This window comes from Rattus norvegicus, chromosome 6, assembly GCF_021556685.1.
Source record: "Rattus norvegicus strain SHRSP/BbbUtx chromosome 6, alternate assembly SHRSP_T2T, whole genome shotgun sequence".
NCBI lineage: Eukaryota > Metazoa > Chordata > Mammalia > Rodentia > Muridae > Rattus > Rattus norvegicus.
This window is the reverse complement of record NC_141539.1, coordinates 95,955,812-95,974,654: the sequence shown is the minus strand read 5'-3', so window position 1 is coordinate 95,974,654 and position 18,843 is coordinate 95,955,812. Positions and strand designations below refer to the sequence as shown.

Genomic DNA, 18,843 nt, shown 5'->3' with positions numbered 1-18,843 from the left:
ATTCCCCCTGAAGTCCTTTTATTGTTGAGGATTTTTCTTATTCCAGATGAATTTGCAAATTGTTCTGTCTAACTCTTTGAAGAATTGGATTGGTATTTTGATGGGGATTGCATTGAATCTGTAGATTGCTTTTGGTAAAATGGCCATTTTTACTATATTAATCCTGCCAATCCATGAGCATGGGAGATCTTTCCATCTTCTGAGGTCTTCTTCAATTTCTTTCCTCAGTGTCTTGAAGTTCTTATTGTACAGATCTTTTACTTGCTTGGTTAAAGTCACACCGAGGTACTTTATATTATTTGGGTCTATTATGAAGGGTGTCGTTTCCCTAATTTCTTTCTCGGCTTGTTTCTCTTTTGTATAGAGGAAGGCAACTGATTTATTTGAGTTAATTTTATACCCAGCCACTTTGCTGAAGTTGTTTATCAGCTTTAGTAGTTCTCTGGTGGAACTTTTGGGATCACTTAAATATACTATCATGTCATCTGCAAATAGTGATATTTTGACCTCTTCTTTTCCGATTTGTATCCCTTTGATCTCCTTTTGTTGTCTGATTGCTCTGGCTAGAACTTCAAGAACTATATTGAATAAGTAGGGAGAGAGTGGGCAGCCTTGTCTAGTCCCTGATTTTAGTGGGATTGCTTCAAGTTTCTCTCCATTTAGTTTAATGTTAGCAACTGGTTTGCTGTATATGGCTTTTACTATGTTTAGGTATGGGCCTTGAATTCCTATTCTTTCCAGGACTTTTATCATGAAGGGGTGTTGAATTTTGTCAAATGCTTTCTCAGCATCTAATGAAATGATCATGTGGTTCTGTTCTTTCAGTTTGTTTATATAATGGATCACGTTGATGGTTTTCCGTATATTAAACCATCCCTGCATGCCTGGGATGAAGCCTACTTGATCATGGTGGATGATTGTTTTGATGTGCTCTTGAATTCGGTTTGCCAGAATTTTATTGAGTATTTTTGCGTCGATATTCATAAGGGAAATTGGTCTGAAGTTCTCTTTCTTTGTTGTGTCTTTGTGTGGTTTAGGTATAAGAGTAATTGTGGCTTCGTAGAAGGAATTCGGTAGGGCTCCATCTGTTTCAATTTTGTGGAATAGTTTGGATAATATTGGTATGAGGTCTTCTATGAAGGTTTGATAGAATTCTGCACTAAACCCGTCTGGACCTGGGCTCTTTTTGGTTGGGAGACCTTTAATGACTGCTTCTATTTCCTTAGGAGTTATGGGGTTGTTTAACTGGTTTATCTGTTCCTGATTTAACTTCGATACCTGGTATCTGTCTAGGAAATTGTCCATTTCCTGAAGATTTTCAAATTTTGTTGAATATAGGTTTTTATAGTAAGATCTGATGATTTTTTGAATTTCCTCTGAATCTGTAGTTATGTCTCCCTTTTCATTTCTGATTTTGTTAATTTGGACGCACTCTCTGTGTCCTCTCGTTAGTCTGGCTAAGGGTTTATCTATCTTGTTGATTTTCTCAAAGAACCAACTTTTGGTTCTGTTGATTCTTTCTATGGTCCTTTTTGTTTCTACTTGGTTGATTTCAGCTCTGAGTTTGATTATTTCCTGCCTTCTACTCCTCCTGGGTGTATTTGCTTCTTTTTGTTCTAGAGCTTTTAGGTGTGCTGTCAAGCTGCTGACATATGCTCTTTCCTGTTTCTTTCTGCAGGCACTCAGCGCTATGAGTTTTCCTCTTAGCACAGCTTTCATTGTGTCCCATAAGTTTGAGTATGTTGTATCTTCATTTTCATTAAATTCTAAAAAGTTTTTAATTTCTTTCTTTATTTCTTCCTTGACCAGGTTATCATTGAGTAGAGCATTGTTCAATTTCCACGTATATGTGGGCATTCTTCCCTTATTGTTATTGAAGACCAGTTTTAGGCCGTGGTGGTCCGATAGCACGCATGGGATTATTTCTATCTTTCTGTACCTGTTGAGGCCCGTTTTTTGACCAATTATATGGTCAATTTTGGAGAAAGTACCATGAGGAGCTGAGAAGAAGGTATATCCTTTTGCTTTAGGATAGAATGTTCTATAAATATCCGTTAAGTCCATTTGACTCATGACTTCTCTTAGTCTGTCTAAATCACTGTTTAATTTCTGTTTCCATGATCTGTCCATTGATGAGAGTGGGGTGTTGAAATCTCCCACTATTATTGTGTGAGGTGCAATGTGTGTTTTGAGCTTTAGTAAGGTTTCTTTTACGTATGTAGGTGCCCTTGTATTTGGGGCATAGATATTTAGGATTGAGAGTTCATCTTGGTGGATTTTTCCTTTGATGAATATGAAGTGTCCTTCCTTATCTTTTCTGATGACTTTTAGTTGGAAATTGATTTTATTTGATATTAGAATGGCTACTCCAGCTTGCTTCTTCTGACCATTTGCTTGGAAAGTTGTTTTCCAGCCTTTCACTCTGAGGTAGTGTCTGTCTTTGTCTCTGAGGTGTGTTTCCTGTAGGCAGCAGAATGCAGGGTCCTCGTTGCGTATCCAGTTTGTTAATCTATGTCTTTTTATTGGGGAGTTGAGGCCATTGATATTGAGAGATATTAAGGAATAGTGATTATTGTTTCCCTTTATATTCATATTTGGATGTGAGGTTATGTTTGTGTGCTTTCATTCTCTTTGTTTTGTTGCCAAGACGATTAGTTTCTTGCTTCTTCTAGGGTATAGCTTGCCTCCTTATGTTGGGCTTTACCATTTATAATCCTTTGTAGTGCTGGATTTGTAGAAAGATATTGTGTAAATTTGGTTTTGTCATGGAATATCTTGGTTTCTCCATCAATGTTAATTGAGAGTTTTGCTGGATACAGTAACCTGGGCTGGCATTTGTGTTCTCTTAGGGTCTGTATGACATCAGTCCAGGATCTTCTGGCCTTCATAGTTTCTGGCGAGAAGTCTGGTGTGATTCTGATAGGTCTGCCTTTATATGTTACTTGACCTTTTTCCCTTACTGCTTTTAATATTCTTTCTTTATTTTGTGCGTTTGGTGTTTTGACAATTATGTGACGGGAGGTATTTCTTTTCTGGTCCAATCTATTTGGAGTTCTGTAGGCTTCTTGTATGCCTATGGGTATCTCTTTTTTTAGGTTAGGGAAGTTTTCTTCTATGATTTTGTTGAAGATATTTACTGGTCCTTTGAGCTGGGAGTCTTCACTCTCTTCTATACCTATTATCCTTAGGTTTGATCTTCTCATTGAGTCCTGGATTTCCTGTATGTTTTGGACCAGTAGCTTTTTCCGCTTTACATTATCTTTGACAGTTGAGTCAATGATTTCTATGGAATCTTCTGCTCCTGAGATTCTCTCTTCCATCTCTTGTATTCTGTTGGTGAAGCTTGTATCTACAGCTCCTTGTCTCTTCTTTTGGTTTTCTATATCCAGGGTTGTTTCCATGTGTTCTTTCTTGATTGCTTCTATTTCCATTTTTAATTCCTTCAACTGTTTGATTGTGTTTTCCTGGAATTCTTTCAGGGATTTTTGCGATTCCTCTCTGTAGGCTTCTACTTGTTTATTAATGTTTTCCTGTGTTTCCCTAAGTGTGTTCATGTCTTTCTTGAAGTCCTCCAGCATCATGATCAAATATGATTTTGAAACTAGATCTTGCTTTTCTGGTGTGTTTGGATATTCCATGTTTGTTTTGGTGGGAGAATTGGGCTCCGATGATGGCATGTAGTCTTGGTTTCTGTTGCTTGGGTTCCTGCGCTTGCCTCTCGCCATCAGATTATCTCTAGTGTTACTTTGTTCTGCTATTTCTGACAGTGGCTAGACTGTCCTATAAGCCTGTGTGTCAGGAGTGCTGTAGACCTGTTTTCCTCTCTTTCAGTCAGTTATGCGGACAGAGTGTTCTGCTTTCGGGCGTGTAGTTTTTCCTCTCTACAGGTCTTCAGCTGTTCCTGTGGGCCTGTGTCTTGAGTTCACCAGGCAGCTTTCTTGCAGCAGAAAATTTGGTCTTACCTGTGGTCCTGAGGCTCAAGTTCGCTCGTGGGGTGCTGCCCAGGGGCTCTCTGCAGCGGCAGCAACCAGGAAGACCTGTGCCGCCCCTTCCGGGAGCTTCAGTGCACCAGGGTTCCAGATGGTCTTTGGCTTTTTCCTCTGGCGTCCGAGATGTGTGTGCAAGGAGCAGTCTCTTCTGGTTTCCCAGGCTTGTCTGCCTCTCTGAAGGTTTAGCTCTCCCTCCCACGGGATTTGGGTGCAGAGAACTGTTTATCCCGTCTGTTTCTTTCAGGTTCCGGCGGTGTCTCAGGCAGGTGTCCTGCCACTCCTGGGCCCTCCCCCACGGGAGCCCAGAGGCCTTATACAGTTTCCTCTTGGGCCAGGGATGTGGGCAGGGGTGAGCAGTGTTGGTGGTCTCTTCCGCTCTGCAGCCTCAGGAGTGCCCACCTGACCAGGCGGTTGGGTCTCTCTCTCACCGGGTCTGGGAGCAGAGAGCTGCTGCGGGCCGGGATCTGCGGGTGTCCACATACCTTCTTCTTAAAAGTTAACTATAGCACACTGTTCAACCATTCCTTTAGAATACTGGTATGGGTCACTGACTGAGGAGGGAAGTTTAATACTGCAGACCAAGCATAGAGGCATCACATTAAGACCACAGTTTCACAGGAATAAAGACACCTGAGTAAATGCAAGGTCTTTGTAAAGTTATGTAAGAATTGTAGGTTCTAATGGCATAAATCTAATGGCTACTTTGGCCGTACTGGGTCTGCTCATGCACCCTGGCATACCTGTACAGAGAGCTGGGGAGGATCCTTCTTCTCTGATTTCATTTCTACAACTGCTACGTTAGGTTTCTTGACTCCAGCTTTTACCTTTCGAGATGACGGAGGAATAGAGGTAGTCACAGTGACAGGGTGTGGCTTGCTTACTAGGACTCCAGCAGGTGGTATGTAATCACTATTGCTTTGGGTTTGTCCTATGAAATTTAGGGTACAGAATGAGTCAGCTGTTTCCAAGACAAAAGGAAAAATCAAATTTAATGCCTGGATCTTTGTGACTATTCTTGTTCACAAAAGGAAAGTGACATCTTGCAATGTCCTCTTCTCCTCACCACCACCGTCTACACATGTGCCCACCATATCAGCCTCTTCATTATCTGTATGTAATTCCACTTCACATACACTATCTTAATGCTTAAAGGTTGGATCTGCCTGTTAGAACATACTCTGTACTGTCAGGCCTCATCTCAAAAGTCCTACTTGTTAGTCACACTTCAAAGTAAGGACTAAGGAGCTGGACATAGGGATCTAGAGGGACACAGTCATTTCAAGGACCTCAGAGCCTCCGCCCCATGAGAAATGGCAAGGCCTTCCCCTGGTTAGGCTCAGGAAAGGCCAAAGTCTGCTCTCCGTCTCCAAATCAGAATGTAGACAGTATGTAGAGAAAATGTCCACCATAGCTCTCTCCTCCCATGTCCCCTGGGTATTTCTTCCCCTACAGAGATTGAGCCAATCAAGATTAACTAAACCTGTCTCCTTGTTTATCTGTACATACTAACCCTGCCTCTTTATTGAGGTCTATTCAATAACCCCAGCCTCTCAGTTCAACTCTATGTAACAAACAGGGAGCCTCCAGGTGTAGAGGACCCTGCATCAGAGAGCCCAGTCCCCTGGATCCCAGCTTTCTGTCTGTCACCTGTATGTCTGTCTTGTCTTCATTCTCCTGCTGACCCGGTCAGGTTCAAGTCCCCTGAGGTTGTACAAGGACACAGCAATGCCCTTAACTCCAGCATTCAGATGCTGAGGCAGGAGGACTGCCTAGGCTACATAGTGAATTCAAGGTCAGTGTAGTCTAGTATGAGACCCTGTCTCACATACATACATACATACATACATACATACATACATACATACATAGTAACCTTCATTTATACTAACAATCAGGAAAAAAATTTCACTCAAAGTAATTCCAGGGTTTGGGGATTTGGCTTAGTGGTAGAGCGCTTACCTAGGAAGCGCAAGGTCCTGGGTTCGGTCCCCAGCCCCAGAAAAAAAAAAAAAAAAAAGTAATTCCAAAACATTATAGGTTGAGGAATATATTTAACCAAAGAAGTGAAAAGACTTCTATGACAAAAAAAATTCAAGATATTAAAAAAGGGAATATGCTAGATGACAGAAAGACATCCTATGCTCCTAGGTTGGCAGAACTAATATTGTAAAAATGACTATTCTACCAAAATTCATTTCAGATTTAAGGCAATACCTACTCAAATTCCAATGTCATATTTCACAGGTTTAGAAAACACAATAAAAGAATTCATTGTAACTACAAAAGATCACGAATAGACTAAGCAATCCTATGGAGTCAGTAAGAACACTGGAGATCCTACAGTATCCAATCTCAAATAATGCTACAGAGCCATGATAGGGACAGCCTGGTCCTGGCATAAAAACAGGTAAACCTGGAATGGAACAGAAGAGAGGACCAGGAAGTAATTGACTATGCTCACTTGATGTTTGACAAAGGAGGAGAAAACGTGTGGGAAGATAGCCTGTTCGGCAAACCGTCTGTCAGGGCTGTGCTTTTACAGCAGAAGAATGCGGAAGGAGCACAGAAGAATGAGATTAGATTTGTAGTCCTCCCCTTATAAAAACAAGTCAATTTCAAAATGGATCAAAGACTTTTAAAACCCAAAACACTGCAACTTCCAGAAAAGAACACAGAGAAGATTCAATTCAAGGTACCGAGGAAGATACAGCTCTTTTTTTTTTTTTTTTAATGTACATTAGTGTTTTGCCTGTATGTGTGAGGAGTTGGATCCCCTGGAACTGGAGTTAGACAATTGTAAGATGCCATGTGGATGCTGGGAATTGAACCTGGGTCCTCTAGAAGAGCAGCCAAGTACTCTTAACCACTGAACTATCCAGCCCCCAATAGAACCTTTTCACTAGAGGACCAACAGCACAGGAACTAGCCCCATGCATTAGCAGATTGGTCTACAGGAAAATCAAGTTTCTGCTCAGCAAAGGAAACAGTCAGCACAGCACAGACAGCCCACAGCACGAGATAATCATCTGTACTGGCTACACTTCAAAGGGCTGAGCTGACATTCAGAATTTACAAAGAACTGCAGAAATTAAATGCCAAAGAAATAAAACTGCTAGTCAACAAATAGGAAAATAACTGAATAGTTTTAAAAAAAAAAAAAAAAGGAAGGAAGAAAAACAGATGATCAGTAAATGTTTTTCAAAGTGTTCTCTAGCCATCATTGAAATACAAACTAAAACTACTTTGGGCAGGCACCCGCACGCACATACACACACATGTGTACACATAGCTCCAGGTAGTTCAGTCTGTATTTCTACCTATATGAGCTACAGAGATGGTTGAGAAGGTCGGCGCACTCGCTCTCTAGAGGACCAGAGTCCAGTTCCTAGAACCCACATTCGGTGGCTCACAGCCACCTACCTAACTCCAGGTCCAGGGTACTGAATAGCCTATGGCCTTCATGGGTACCTGAACACACCTGATGTTCACATAAACACACAGATAAACATGTGTTTTTAGGTATTTAGGGCTAAGGAGGTAGCTTAGTGGTTAAGAGCACTTGCCGTTCTTACAGAGGACCTGAGGTTCTGCTGCTATCATCCAGTCATACGGTTTTCATGCCTTTTGTTCTTAAGGGATTAAAGGTATGTGACGTCGTGCCAGCAGATCTGTCCAGCTTTTAATGTGACTCACAGAGATCTCATACAAGGAAATAACCTACTATTCTCCTAGAACACATGACCACCTAGCTTTTACTTACCACAACCTAGTTCAGTACTACATAACAGTGCTTTCCAGGATCTATCCTCAGGCATGACGATACTAGAACAAACCTGACTTCTTGAACTATTATATGTCACTCTCGTCATCTACAGCGACACACCCAGAGACTATTTCTTGTAAACTCCCAGTTTAAGAGATCACTTTGCCCTGCATAGCCTACATTCTGAGGCTCTCTCCAGACATAAGACAGGAGGTGACTGTGATAACTTCTGCTACTCGTCACAAGCAATGGACCACCCCCTTCCCTACATCCACGTTCGCTGTTTCTTACCGAGAAGGATTGCCATGGGGATTAGATGACCGTCCAGGGTCCCTGAAACGGTAGGCATCTCTCTGCTTGGGCTGAGCACACACTGCTGATGAGCATGAGGTAGTGTGGTGATGGGATGCTGTGCTTTAGAGTCCGTTTTCGTAAGTGGTGTAGCATGAAAGTCAGTTTGTGTTCTTGCTGACTTGACTTTAGTGCCTGTAACAATCACCATTGGCAGACATTTGAACTTCAGCAGCTGTCTACTAACTAGCTACCTAGAAATACAATTATTTTCCCAGCAAAATTTCATCTAATTTAATATAGGGTCTCAAATAGAAATAATACGTAGACCAGAGGTTGGCAAACTTATTAACTGGCCAGACAAGAATTACTTTGGTCTAACTGGTCATGTGATCTCAGCTACAACTAGTCAACTCTGGTGACATTGGTAATGTATCATGAAAGCAGCCATGAATAGTAATGAACCTGGGTATGGTCAATAAAAATTTACTCATAAAGACAGCAGTGAAGGTGGTGGTGGTGCACACCTTTAATCCCAGTACTCGGGAAGCAGAGGCAGGAGAATCTCTGAGTTTGAGACCAGCCTGGTCTGCAAAGCAAGTTCCAGGACAGCCAGGGCTACACAATCCCTAATGTACTCACAGACAGCTACTATAAGAAAAATGCTGAAGATCTTTGTAAACTCACTAACATTCCTCCACAATACAGGAGAGTTAATGGTCATTTTCTTAGAATAGGACTTCCCTTCCCAAGTCTCCTTACAGCTTTGCTTATTCTATATTCTGAATAATCAGCCCTTATCCTTTGAAATTATGCATAATTAATCTTATTCTATACTTACTTAAACTTTATGGGAGTTAGTATATATTTTTTATGTGTTTTATGTAAATCCTTATCAACGTTATACTCTAAACTATCAAAATCTTAAAAGTTTGTCAGACATGATGGCCCAGCCCCAGAAGGCTGAGGCAGGAAGACTGCTCTAAGTTTAAGGCCAGCAAGGGGTACACTACAGAGTCCTTTCTCTAGAAGAACAAAACTGAGGGTTGGAGAGGTGACTCGGTAGCTGAGAGTGACCGCTGCCCACACACACTCTTCACTGGCAGACACACATACTGAAGCTCTGTGCTTCCTCCCCCTGCCCCTCAGCACTGACACTGAGTGGTTTGCATGGTTAACAAATAAAAAGCAATGCTATGCAATGAGATGGTTTGCACATGCTTGGCCAGAAAGTGGCACTATTAGGAGGTGTGGCCTTGTTGGAGTAGGTGTGTCACTGTGGATGTGGGCCTAAGACCCTCATCCTAGCTACCTGGAAGTCAATATTCTGCTGGCAGCCTTCAGATGAAGATGTAGAACTCTCAGCTCCTCCTGCACCATGCCTGCCTGGATGCTGCCATGCTCCTACCTTGACGGTAATGGACTGAACCTCTGAACTTTTAAACCAGCCCCAATTAAATGTTGTCCTTATGAGAGTTACTTGGTCATGGTGTCTGCTCACAGCAGTAACCCTAACTAAGACATGCATTAAAGTTCTTCTGTAAACAGTGCAGTGACGGACACTGAGCTCCTTACCTTTTACTCGCTCTATTACTCTTGGCCTCTGTGGCTTGGCCTTAGGAGATGGAGAGCTGAACCTGAGGTACGGTCCTTTCTTAAGGGTGCTGCGGTGGCCCTGATAAAGCGGCTTCCCGTATATCTGAAACATGTAGTCCTCGTCTTGTAAAGTTGTGGTTGACTTCAAGAGGCCCTGCACATGTACATGTTACAATTACTGTAAAAATACTAAAATATTCCACCTAGCAAACATAAAAGGGTTTACATTGCTATGAATATTTTCAGTTCCTAAAGTAAATGCTTAAACACATTTTATGTAATTATTCTATTTAAATACAATATACAGTCTTTAAATGATTTTATATACTGCCAGCTCCACTTTCACCCAAAATGCCACAGAAGTGGGCTGGAGAGATGGATGGCTCAGTGATTAAGAGTTCAATTTCCAGCAACCAGATGGCTCAGAACCCTCTATAAGAGTAGTCCTATGGGATCTGATGCCCTCTTCTGGTATGCAGACATACATGCAGAAAAAAAACATAAACATAAAATGCATAAATAAATAAATCTCAAAATGCCACAGAAATGAAGCATTTATCAAGCACTAGAGCCAAGCATTAAATTAAATACTTCTCTGCTTAATAATCCATGCTTAGCATTAAAAAACATTAATGCGGGGTTAGAATAGTAAAGAAAAGCCCTCAAAGTATCTAATATCTTGTCTTAAACTCATTAGGTATTAAACCTAATTTTTTAGGTCTAAAACAGAACATACACTAAAAGACGGAAGACACTTTTCAGTAACATGAATCTGACTAATAACAGACAGCTGACTGATCTCTAGGCCAGGGCTTCTCAACCTTCCTAACACTGTGACCCTTTAGGACAGCTCGTCATCTCGTGGTGACCCCTAAACTTTTTTCTAGACATACCTAGTATAAACTGTGACCCTAAGTTTGAGCTCTAAAGTTAGGCATCGTGCTGTCTGCCTGTCCTATCTTCCTATCTTCCTCAAAGGGGAAGGTGGGAAAACTGCTTGAGTCACAGAGAGTTTGAGGATAGCCTGGGCAAATATGAGAACCTGTCTCCTGAGAACAAAACAAAAGAATACTAAGAGGCTTCGAAGGAGACAAGTACAGGGTTTATGGAGGTTTCTACGCTACAGTCCAACAGCTTACAGGGTCACATCCAGTCTAGGCTTGTTTAGCCTTCATAGTTTAAAGTTTCTCATATTCATGTCATTATTTCTATCTTTTAGGACATGACTGGGTATACTGTGGCATCTAAACACAAGGTGGGATAGGCTCTCCCTTCCTCCCAGTCTCTCTGTGGGGCTGAGGCAGGCGTGTTCCTTACATTCTTCTCTCTCTGTGGGGCTGAGGCAGGCGTGTTCCTTACATTCTTCTCTCTCTGTGGGGCTGAGGCAGGCACGCTCCTCACAGGCGGACTTGTGAACTGCTCCTGCGTTTGCTTTTGATAATGGCTTCTTGGAATTATAGATCTGTTCGCTGTTTTGTCTTGGTTATTGGCTTTAATATCTCTACTCATAGTTAGAGATTTCTTGTTCCTTTGATTCTTTGGATCAAATCTCTTTTCATAATCTTTTCTTGTAAGTTCATCCTAAGGCAAAGAAAATTAAAATTACTTAAGCCAAAAAAATAGTAATGCTTTATGTATATGGATACTTTGTTTAACTGCACATCAGCAGAGTATGTTATATTTCCTGGGATTATAATTACAGATGATTTTGAGGTACTGCGTGGGTGTGGGTGCTAGGACTTGAACTCAGGACCTCTGGAAGAGCAGTCACTGCTCTTAACCACTGAGCCATCTCTCCAGCCCAATAGTAATGCTTTAAACACTAGCAAATATTGGAATTTATTTAGTATATAAACATTGTTTAGTGTTTCTACATGCTTTTAAAATAAATATTATTAGTTTATACATGAAAACCCACTTTCTGGAAAGATGAACAGAAAACTAAAGGGCACAAGGCACAGTGGTACATGCCTGCAACTCCTGCACGCAGGACACAGGAAAAGCTCCCGGTGGGGACCAGCATGGGCTACACAGAGATCCTGCCTCATAAAACAAAAGTAAACAAAGCAATCCTAAGACTGAAATCCTAGCAAGTTGTGAACATCCAGAGGAGGAAGCAGAAGCATGGGAGGACACCATCACCATGGTGATACCTTCAGGTGCCCCCATCACAGGAGGTTAGTAACTTTAGAAGAACAAACTTAAATAAACACATACTTTATAATGAAACTGAGGTGACTACATGCAAACTTAAATTATCTGAATATTGAAATAAGCATACATGGAATTAAGTGATGAAGACATATTCTGCTCATTGACACACACCATAGGTCACTTCATCGTTTTATTCAGTGACTAGAATAAATTCCTTACAAATGTATTATATACGCGCACGCGAGCATGTGTGTGTGTGTGTGTGTGTGTGTGTGTGTGTGTGTGTGTGTGTGTGAGAGAGAGAGACAGAGACAGAGACAGAGACAGGCAGGCAGGTAGGCAGAGAGCCAGAGAGAGAGAGATTCTAAGTAACAATGATGAAAGCATTTTGTGTGCTCCAGGTGTGGAAGCCAAGCCCACACTTCCCCTTGTTCCATGAGTAAGTATGCAAGCACCCTGGAGGAAAACTACTCCCTTGTATTCCAAGATAAAAGTAATGGTCACCTTGCCTGGTTCTACACCTTCACATACACAAAGCCTGAGACCTGACGTCTGAAGACACACTGCACCCGCCATGCTGCACTCGCCATGGGGGAACAAAGATTTCCCACCGGGAGCTGACTGTCCCATGCTGCACTCGCCATGGCTGCACTCGCCATAGGGGAGCAAAGATTTCCCACCGGGAGCTGACTGTCCCACCAGTGAGGAACTCTGCTGTTTGCCTACGTGAATCAATGCTTCTCAAGCTGCTGGCTTGAAACACTTTGCAGGTTGAATCTTGTTTTCTGTTTAGAGTTTACTAAATAAAACAGACACATTAAAAAGAAGACACATCAATAAACTGAAATTTATGCTATATTCTGAAACTAACTTAATTTCCATTTTTTCCATAACATACCTGGATTTCTGCTGAAATGATTTTAATCCATTCATCTACTTTTTTTCTGATCCTAATTTTCTCTGACATCTCTCTACAAAAGAGAAAAAAAAAGGTCTTAAATTAACCATACTATATGTGAAAAGGACCAGGATCCAGTGAATCTAGTCTAGTTTTAAAGCTATGTGTAACCCAATACCCTTCCTGAGAAAACAAAAAGTGACGGTATTCATTAAATGTCACAAGGAAAATGTCTGTGAAGAACTGGAGGAGAGAAGTATCAGGAGGAGGGAAAATGAAATGGAAAACTGCAGTCAGGAAAACACAGGACCTCCATGTCTATCCACATCAGGTCCCACATCTTCAGAGGCAATAAGGGGCCTTTCCACATATGCAAACATAGTACACAGTGAATGCTTAGAAAAGGGATTGGGGGTTGGGGGTAGGGGGGAAGACACTGGAGGGAGAGCTCAGCAGGTAAGAGCTCCAGATCCTGGGGATCATCTCTGAATTCTAGGCACACACAAACATGTGGGCAAAACACTCTTACACAAATGACCCTTTATAAAGAAAATCTAGCAGCTTCATTAACGGGACGCCCACGCCCTGTCTCACCTATTGGTAGCTAAAGCATTGATGAAAGAATACACAGCAGCCCCATCCTTTGCACGAACGATAGCGTCCAGGTTTTCTTCTAGTACTTTTTTATTGTTTTGCACTCCTCTCAGAATCTTCGCAGCATCCTTCAAGACAGACCTTGTATTGGTTGTCTGGGGCATAACAGGATTGTGTGGATGATCTGAAAGCCTCAAGGTAACTGGAGATTGCTTTACCTTAAGAGAAATCAAAGGCAGAAATTTACTATGTTAAACTTACATTGATTGCTTTACTCTAAAGAAACAGATCAGGGGAAATGGGAGAGCAGTTCAGAGTGGACACGAATCCTCCAGAGACCTGGAGTTCATTTCCCAGAACTCACATCAGGTGGCTTGCCATCACCTGGACTCTGGGTCTAGGACACCTAACACCCATTTTTGGCTTCCTTGGGTACATGTTACATATATTTGAGTGCACGCACCTCCCTTCCTGCCCCCCCCCATAGTACCTTTAAAAAAAAGTCAGCATTTAATACAAAGAGCTAGTGTGCTGTTGTGGCCACACACTAGAATCAACATAATCTATGGTTCGGCTTGTCCAAATGAAAAGTTACTGAATACTGACTGGCATTCTTCTGTTTGGTTTGTTTTCTAGTTAAAGAAATTATTACAAATATTATATGTAGTAGAGATAGGAAATCTAGAGCAGTGCTAGGTCACGTGATCATCAATAAAAGCTCTACTAGTGAAGAAAGCAAAACGAAGATCAAGTCGCTCTGGATGCTGTGACCTAGATAAACAAGGGCCACCCACAACCCCCTCACTCTTCCTCACACACCTTCACTAGCCTGAGAAAGACAGATGTGGTGGCACAGTGCGCTGATCCCTGCCCCACAGCTGTGGGCCCTAACCCTAACCCTAACCCTGAGTTAAGACAGCTGGTCTAACCCTGACCCTGACCCTGACCCTGACCCTGACCCTAGCCCTAACCTTTGAGGCCAATTTGATTTAAAAGCAATTCCTAGGTCATCAAGGACAATGTACTAAGATTACATCAAAATAACAAAAGGAAAACAAGAAGAAGTTGGAGAGTGGCAAACAGTGGTGGTACAGTTCTAGCCATTGGCTAGTAGACAACCAGTGCAGGCCTCTGAACTGTTCTGCAAGGGAAGTGACTGCTGTGGTTTTCAGTGCGTTTTTTTTTTTTTTTTTGTTTTTTTTTTTGTTTTTTTTTTCGGAGCTGGGTACCGAACCCAGAGCCTTGCGCTTGGTAGGCAAGCGCTCTACCACTGAGCTAAATCCCCAACCCTTAGCGCTTTATTTTTATCCTTCCTTCTGATTGTTTTAATGACTTTATTTCTTCTGTTTGCATTATTATTACATTTCACTAGTGTGTGTGTAGACAAACTACCGCACACATTATCGGTCTCTGAGACAGACTGTGATAAAGCACAAGCCAGTCTCAAGCACAGTATGTATGTCAGGATGACCTTGAACTTGTGATTCTCCTACCTCCACCACCACAGTGCCAGGATTGCAAATGGGCACCAACATGCCTGCTGTCACAGTTCTTACCTTATAATTATGGATTTTGACACCAGGCCCACTTTACCTGGAGCATGTCACTTGTTTGTTTCTTCTTCTGGCTAAGATCGTGAACAATATCGTTATACTTCTGCACAGGTACCTGAGCTGTTCCTCGATCTTCACAGGACGGAAATCTTTGTGAATGTAGAGTTTCAGTGCTACAAAAGACAAGACAATTTTCCTAAACTGTTGCAGGATATTTGATCACACTGTGAATCCTGACACTGTGGTGTTTACTGGAAAAAACCTATTTCTATTTGTGATGTGTGTACATACCTTTAACCCTCTAGGAGGACTACAGACAAGCCCTTATTTAGTACACATCTTTGATCCCAAACAAGGCAAAGTTAGCTTGTAGAAGGAAGCTCCCATGTTTGAATGTGATGTCTAATTGAGTGACAGACAAAGTGACCAATCAGAGAAAGATATGACGTAATAGGATAGTCCAACTCTCACGAGGAAGAGGAAAGGGAAGCTGCTTAAGGGCAGTGCAAAGAGAGACAGGGAGAGGAGGCAGTGTTACTGGGAAAGTTTTGCAGAGGCAAGCAGCTGAGAGAGGACAAGCTAGGCGCACAGTGAACAGTCGGACGGTAGACAGAATGAGGCAGAAAATAAGTAGCAGCCAGAAGACTAAAACAAACTGGCTAAGTGAGCCTGAGGCCAAGCAGAGCAAAACACCAGACTGGACCAGTCAGCTTGGAGGGGAGCCTGAGCCAGAGCAGCTGGGTAGAACCAGCCAGAGCTCAGAAGGGACAGGAAAGGGCTGACTTACTTAGCAGTTAATCTCCAAGGCTGAAAACAAATCTGACGAGAGATACTTGGGTGGATCAGGAAAAAAGCAGGAAAGGCCCCTGCTTACAAGAAGCGATGACTCAGAGGCACTCACAGAACAGAGGAGGAGCATTTGAAATGCGGCTCTTCCACAATCATCAAGATCTCTTTTGTTTTCAGAACTCTAGAAATGAGAAGCCTGTGGCAACCCAAGGAGTTTAGTAGAGCAGCAGAGTTGGTTTGCAGTTAGAGGAGCAAGCTATACACATTTGGTCTTGGGTTTCTGAGAGATGTTTTCACTCTGTAGACCAGGCTAGCCTTGAACTCAGAGTCTGTCTGCCTCTGTTTCACAAGTGCTGGGATCAAAGGCACACACGTCCAACATGTCCAGCTCGCACATCTGTTTAAACTCGCCCACACTGAAGACACCTTACCCACTTTGTCACCTTGAAAGCCATTAGCTTCACACCATGGACGGGAAGAACAGGTTTGGGGCTTCCTTGAGCATTACCCATCAGTCTTACTGTTACACAGCCTAATCACTGAGCAGAAGGACAGACAGACTTCTCATGATATTTTCAACAATATCTGGGTGCTATCTCAGATACCTGAAACAGCTCAGTGATGGAATACTGTGGCCAATAGACACTTTAAATCTAGATAAAGAGGCATTCATAGTAAAGCACTGATCAGTCCCACCATATTCCTGGGGCTTTGGAAGATCATGTGATCACAGAGGACTACATGTATGTCCAGAAAGGACCTGAGGAGGTCTGAGGTTCTCACACGTAGCTGACTGATTAGAAGTACTGTCCAGGTAGAAAGTGAACACACACTTAACAGTTCAAAATAGAAAAAAAAGTTTTGAATCTCCAACAGATTAAACTAACAAAATAGAGACTCCAGTGTGTTCACAAGAATTCAGATGCCACACTTGGACCAGCATTAACAAGAATGACCTGCAAATAGACCTGGAAGACTCTGAGTCACTGTACTACTTCAGACACTCAGGTCTCACTAGATAGCCGTCATCTAATTAAATTCCTAAAGAAAACGCTGGATTGTGAACAGAGCTTCTTCTAGTCCCACTAGTTACAATCTCCTGTTTTTACCTGTCTCTTTTCTCGAAATTCCATCCCATTTTTGGCTGAGTTAGTGAGGTTATGTCTGATGATTCAGTTTTTCTTGTCAAACACTCATTACTATTCAGTACTTGTTCCAAAAGTCTTACATTTCCTACAGCAGAAAAAAAAATATCATTTTCCAAATTAATTCATTTCTCCATTACATTCTATCTCCTCTGCGCCTGTACGCCACCTAAATTAAGTTCTTGTGGTCACTATCTACACCACTCACTCTATAGCCTCTATGGTTTTTTACAAGTGTTCTCTACATTCTATGTGTTGCGAACTTAACTCTCAAAGTTATGTACTAGTGATATTTGAAATGTGGAGTCCTCAGGATGTGACAGGGTCATATGGACTCTGTCCTCACCAGTGGATTAGTTATCAAAGGCGAAACTGGGTTATAAGACCAAGCTTTCGGGGCTGGGGATTTAGCTCAGTGGTAGAGCGCTTACCTAGGAAGCGCAAGGTCCTGGGTTCGGTCCCCAGCTCCGAAAAAAAGAACCTTAAAAAAAAAAAAAAAAAAGACCAAGCTTTCTCTGGCTAGCTTGCTTTCTTGCCAGGTAATACCTTCCACCACACCATAACCCAGCAGAGAATAATCAGAGCCAGCAAGCAGATGTCAACCACTGCCACGCTGTTGAATGTCTGGAATGGTAAGCTAAATAAACCTCTCTTCTTTATAAATTACTTAACCCATGGGGGTCATTCTCACACCTGGGAAGAAATAGAGACAATATAGGCATAGATACACTCATCAAGGCATGCAAAGGAGCTCCATCTTATTAAAGATTAGAGTCGCAAAACGCTGATTCTATGAGTAAAAAGACTAAACTTATCTCTCAGAGGGAAAAGGCTTGTGTATATTTTTCGAGTCAGAGTTTTCTGTGCAGGCCTGCCTGTCTTGGGACTCGTCTTACTCTGTAGCCCAGGCTGGCCTCAGAGATCCACCTGCCTCTGCCTCTGCCTCTGCCTCTGCCTCCCAAATGCTGGGATTAAAAGCGAGCCCCACCACACTCGACAGTAAGGTTTTAAGTCACACACACAGCTCAAAAAGAAGGTTTACCTGTTTTTTTACAATAATCTGAATGTCCCCCTAACCTTGTTTTTGAGACTATATAATAACTACTTATGGTAATGTAACTGTCTTCTAAATTCTTAACACTTGGCTAAACAAAGACTTGAATGCTCGAATGCTCCCAAGAATAAAAGCCTGCAGCTTAGTAATGTCATTAACTTTTACAAGAAGGGTTGCATTTTAAGACTGGGGAGCATAATAGTATTTCAAATAAAAAAGAAAAGTTCTTTGGTTTCATTAAGTCCATACATTAGCATTTATTCCAGCTGAATGTAGTAATAAATGGTAATTTCCCTGAGTTAAATTATTCTGAACATGATCAGTTCCACGTTCAATAAAGCATTATTTTTATCTATTAGTTAAAATCCTATTCATAAAAGGTTTAAGTAATCTATGGGTGATAAAATTATAAATACCGGGAGTGGTAGAGCGCTTGCCTAGCAAGCGCAAGGCCCTGGGTTCGGTCCCCAGCTCCGAAAAAAAAAGAAAAAAAGAAAAAAAATTATAAATACCTTAACTACAATAAAGAATCTAAGGAGATAACTAAATACCATGGGAAGAAAACCTCATGAAATTCTAATTGTATAGGTCTAGCCAGGGGTGGTGGCTCACAGCTATAATCTCAGTAGTCAGAAGGGTAATGTAGGAGAATCATGAGTTCAAGGCCACTGGGCTGCAGACCATACTGGAGTGAGACCATCACAAAATAACAAAAACAAAAGCAAAGAAGCAATCGGTCTAGTGAAGAGCAGTGGTCTGAATGTGAATCATCCCCTGTGGGCATCTGTGTTTGAAATGTACTCTCTAGCTGGTTGCACTGTTTTAGAAAGTTATAGAGCCTTTAAGAGACAAAGCCTTGCTGGAAAGTGAGTCACTGGGGACAGGCTTTGAGGTTTAATAGCCTGGACTCACTTCCTATCTGCTTTCAGATTCATGACCAATATCTAAGCAACCCCCTCACCCTCCTGCAGTCATGCTTCCCCATGATTGAAGGCATCCCTTTTTACAGCATAGGCT

At 41.9% G+C, this 18,843-nt stretch overlaps 1 protein-coding gene across 21 annotated transcripts in view; it reads right to left on the bottom strand.

The window, feature by feature from the left end:
• Kiaa0586 (KIAA0586 homolog) overlaps window positions 1-18,843 on the bottom strand; it is a 103,333-nt gene that overhangs the window by 65,907 nt on the left and 18,583 nt on the right. For 10 of the 21 annotated variants that reach the window (XR_015622153.1, XR_015622155.1, XR_015622154.1 and 7 more), the window contains 8 exons: window positions 16,737-16,860; window positions 14,879-15,011; window positions 13,286-13,503; window positions 12,692-12,764; window positions 10,957-11,220; window positions 9,619-9,793; window positions 8,044-8,238; window positions 4,730-4,917 (listed from right to left, as the gene is read on the bottom strand). Coding sequence is in view for 18 of the 21 variants with exons in the window: in XM_087554736.1 (XP_087410862.1) it covers window positions 4,730-4,917; window positions 8,044-8,238; window positions 9,619-9,793; window positions 10,957-11,220; window positions 12,692-12,764; window positions 13,286-13,503; window positions 14,879-15,011; window positions 16,737-16,860 (1,370 nt within the window). In the remaining 3 variants the exon portion in view is untranslated. 21 annotated transcript variants of the gene reach the window in all.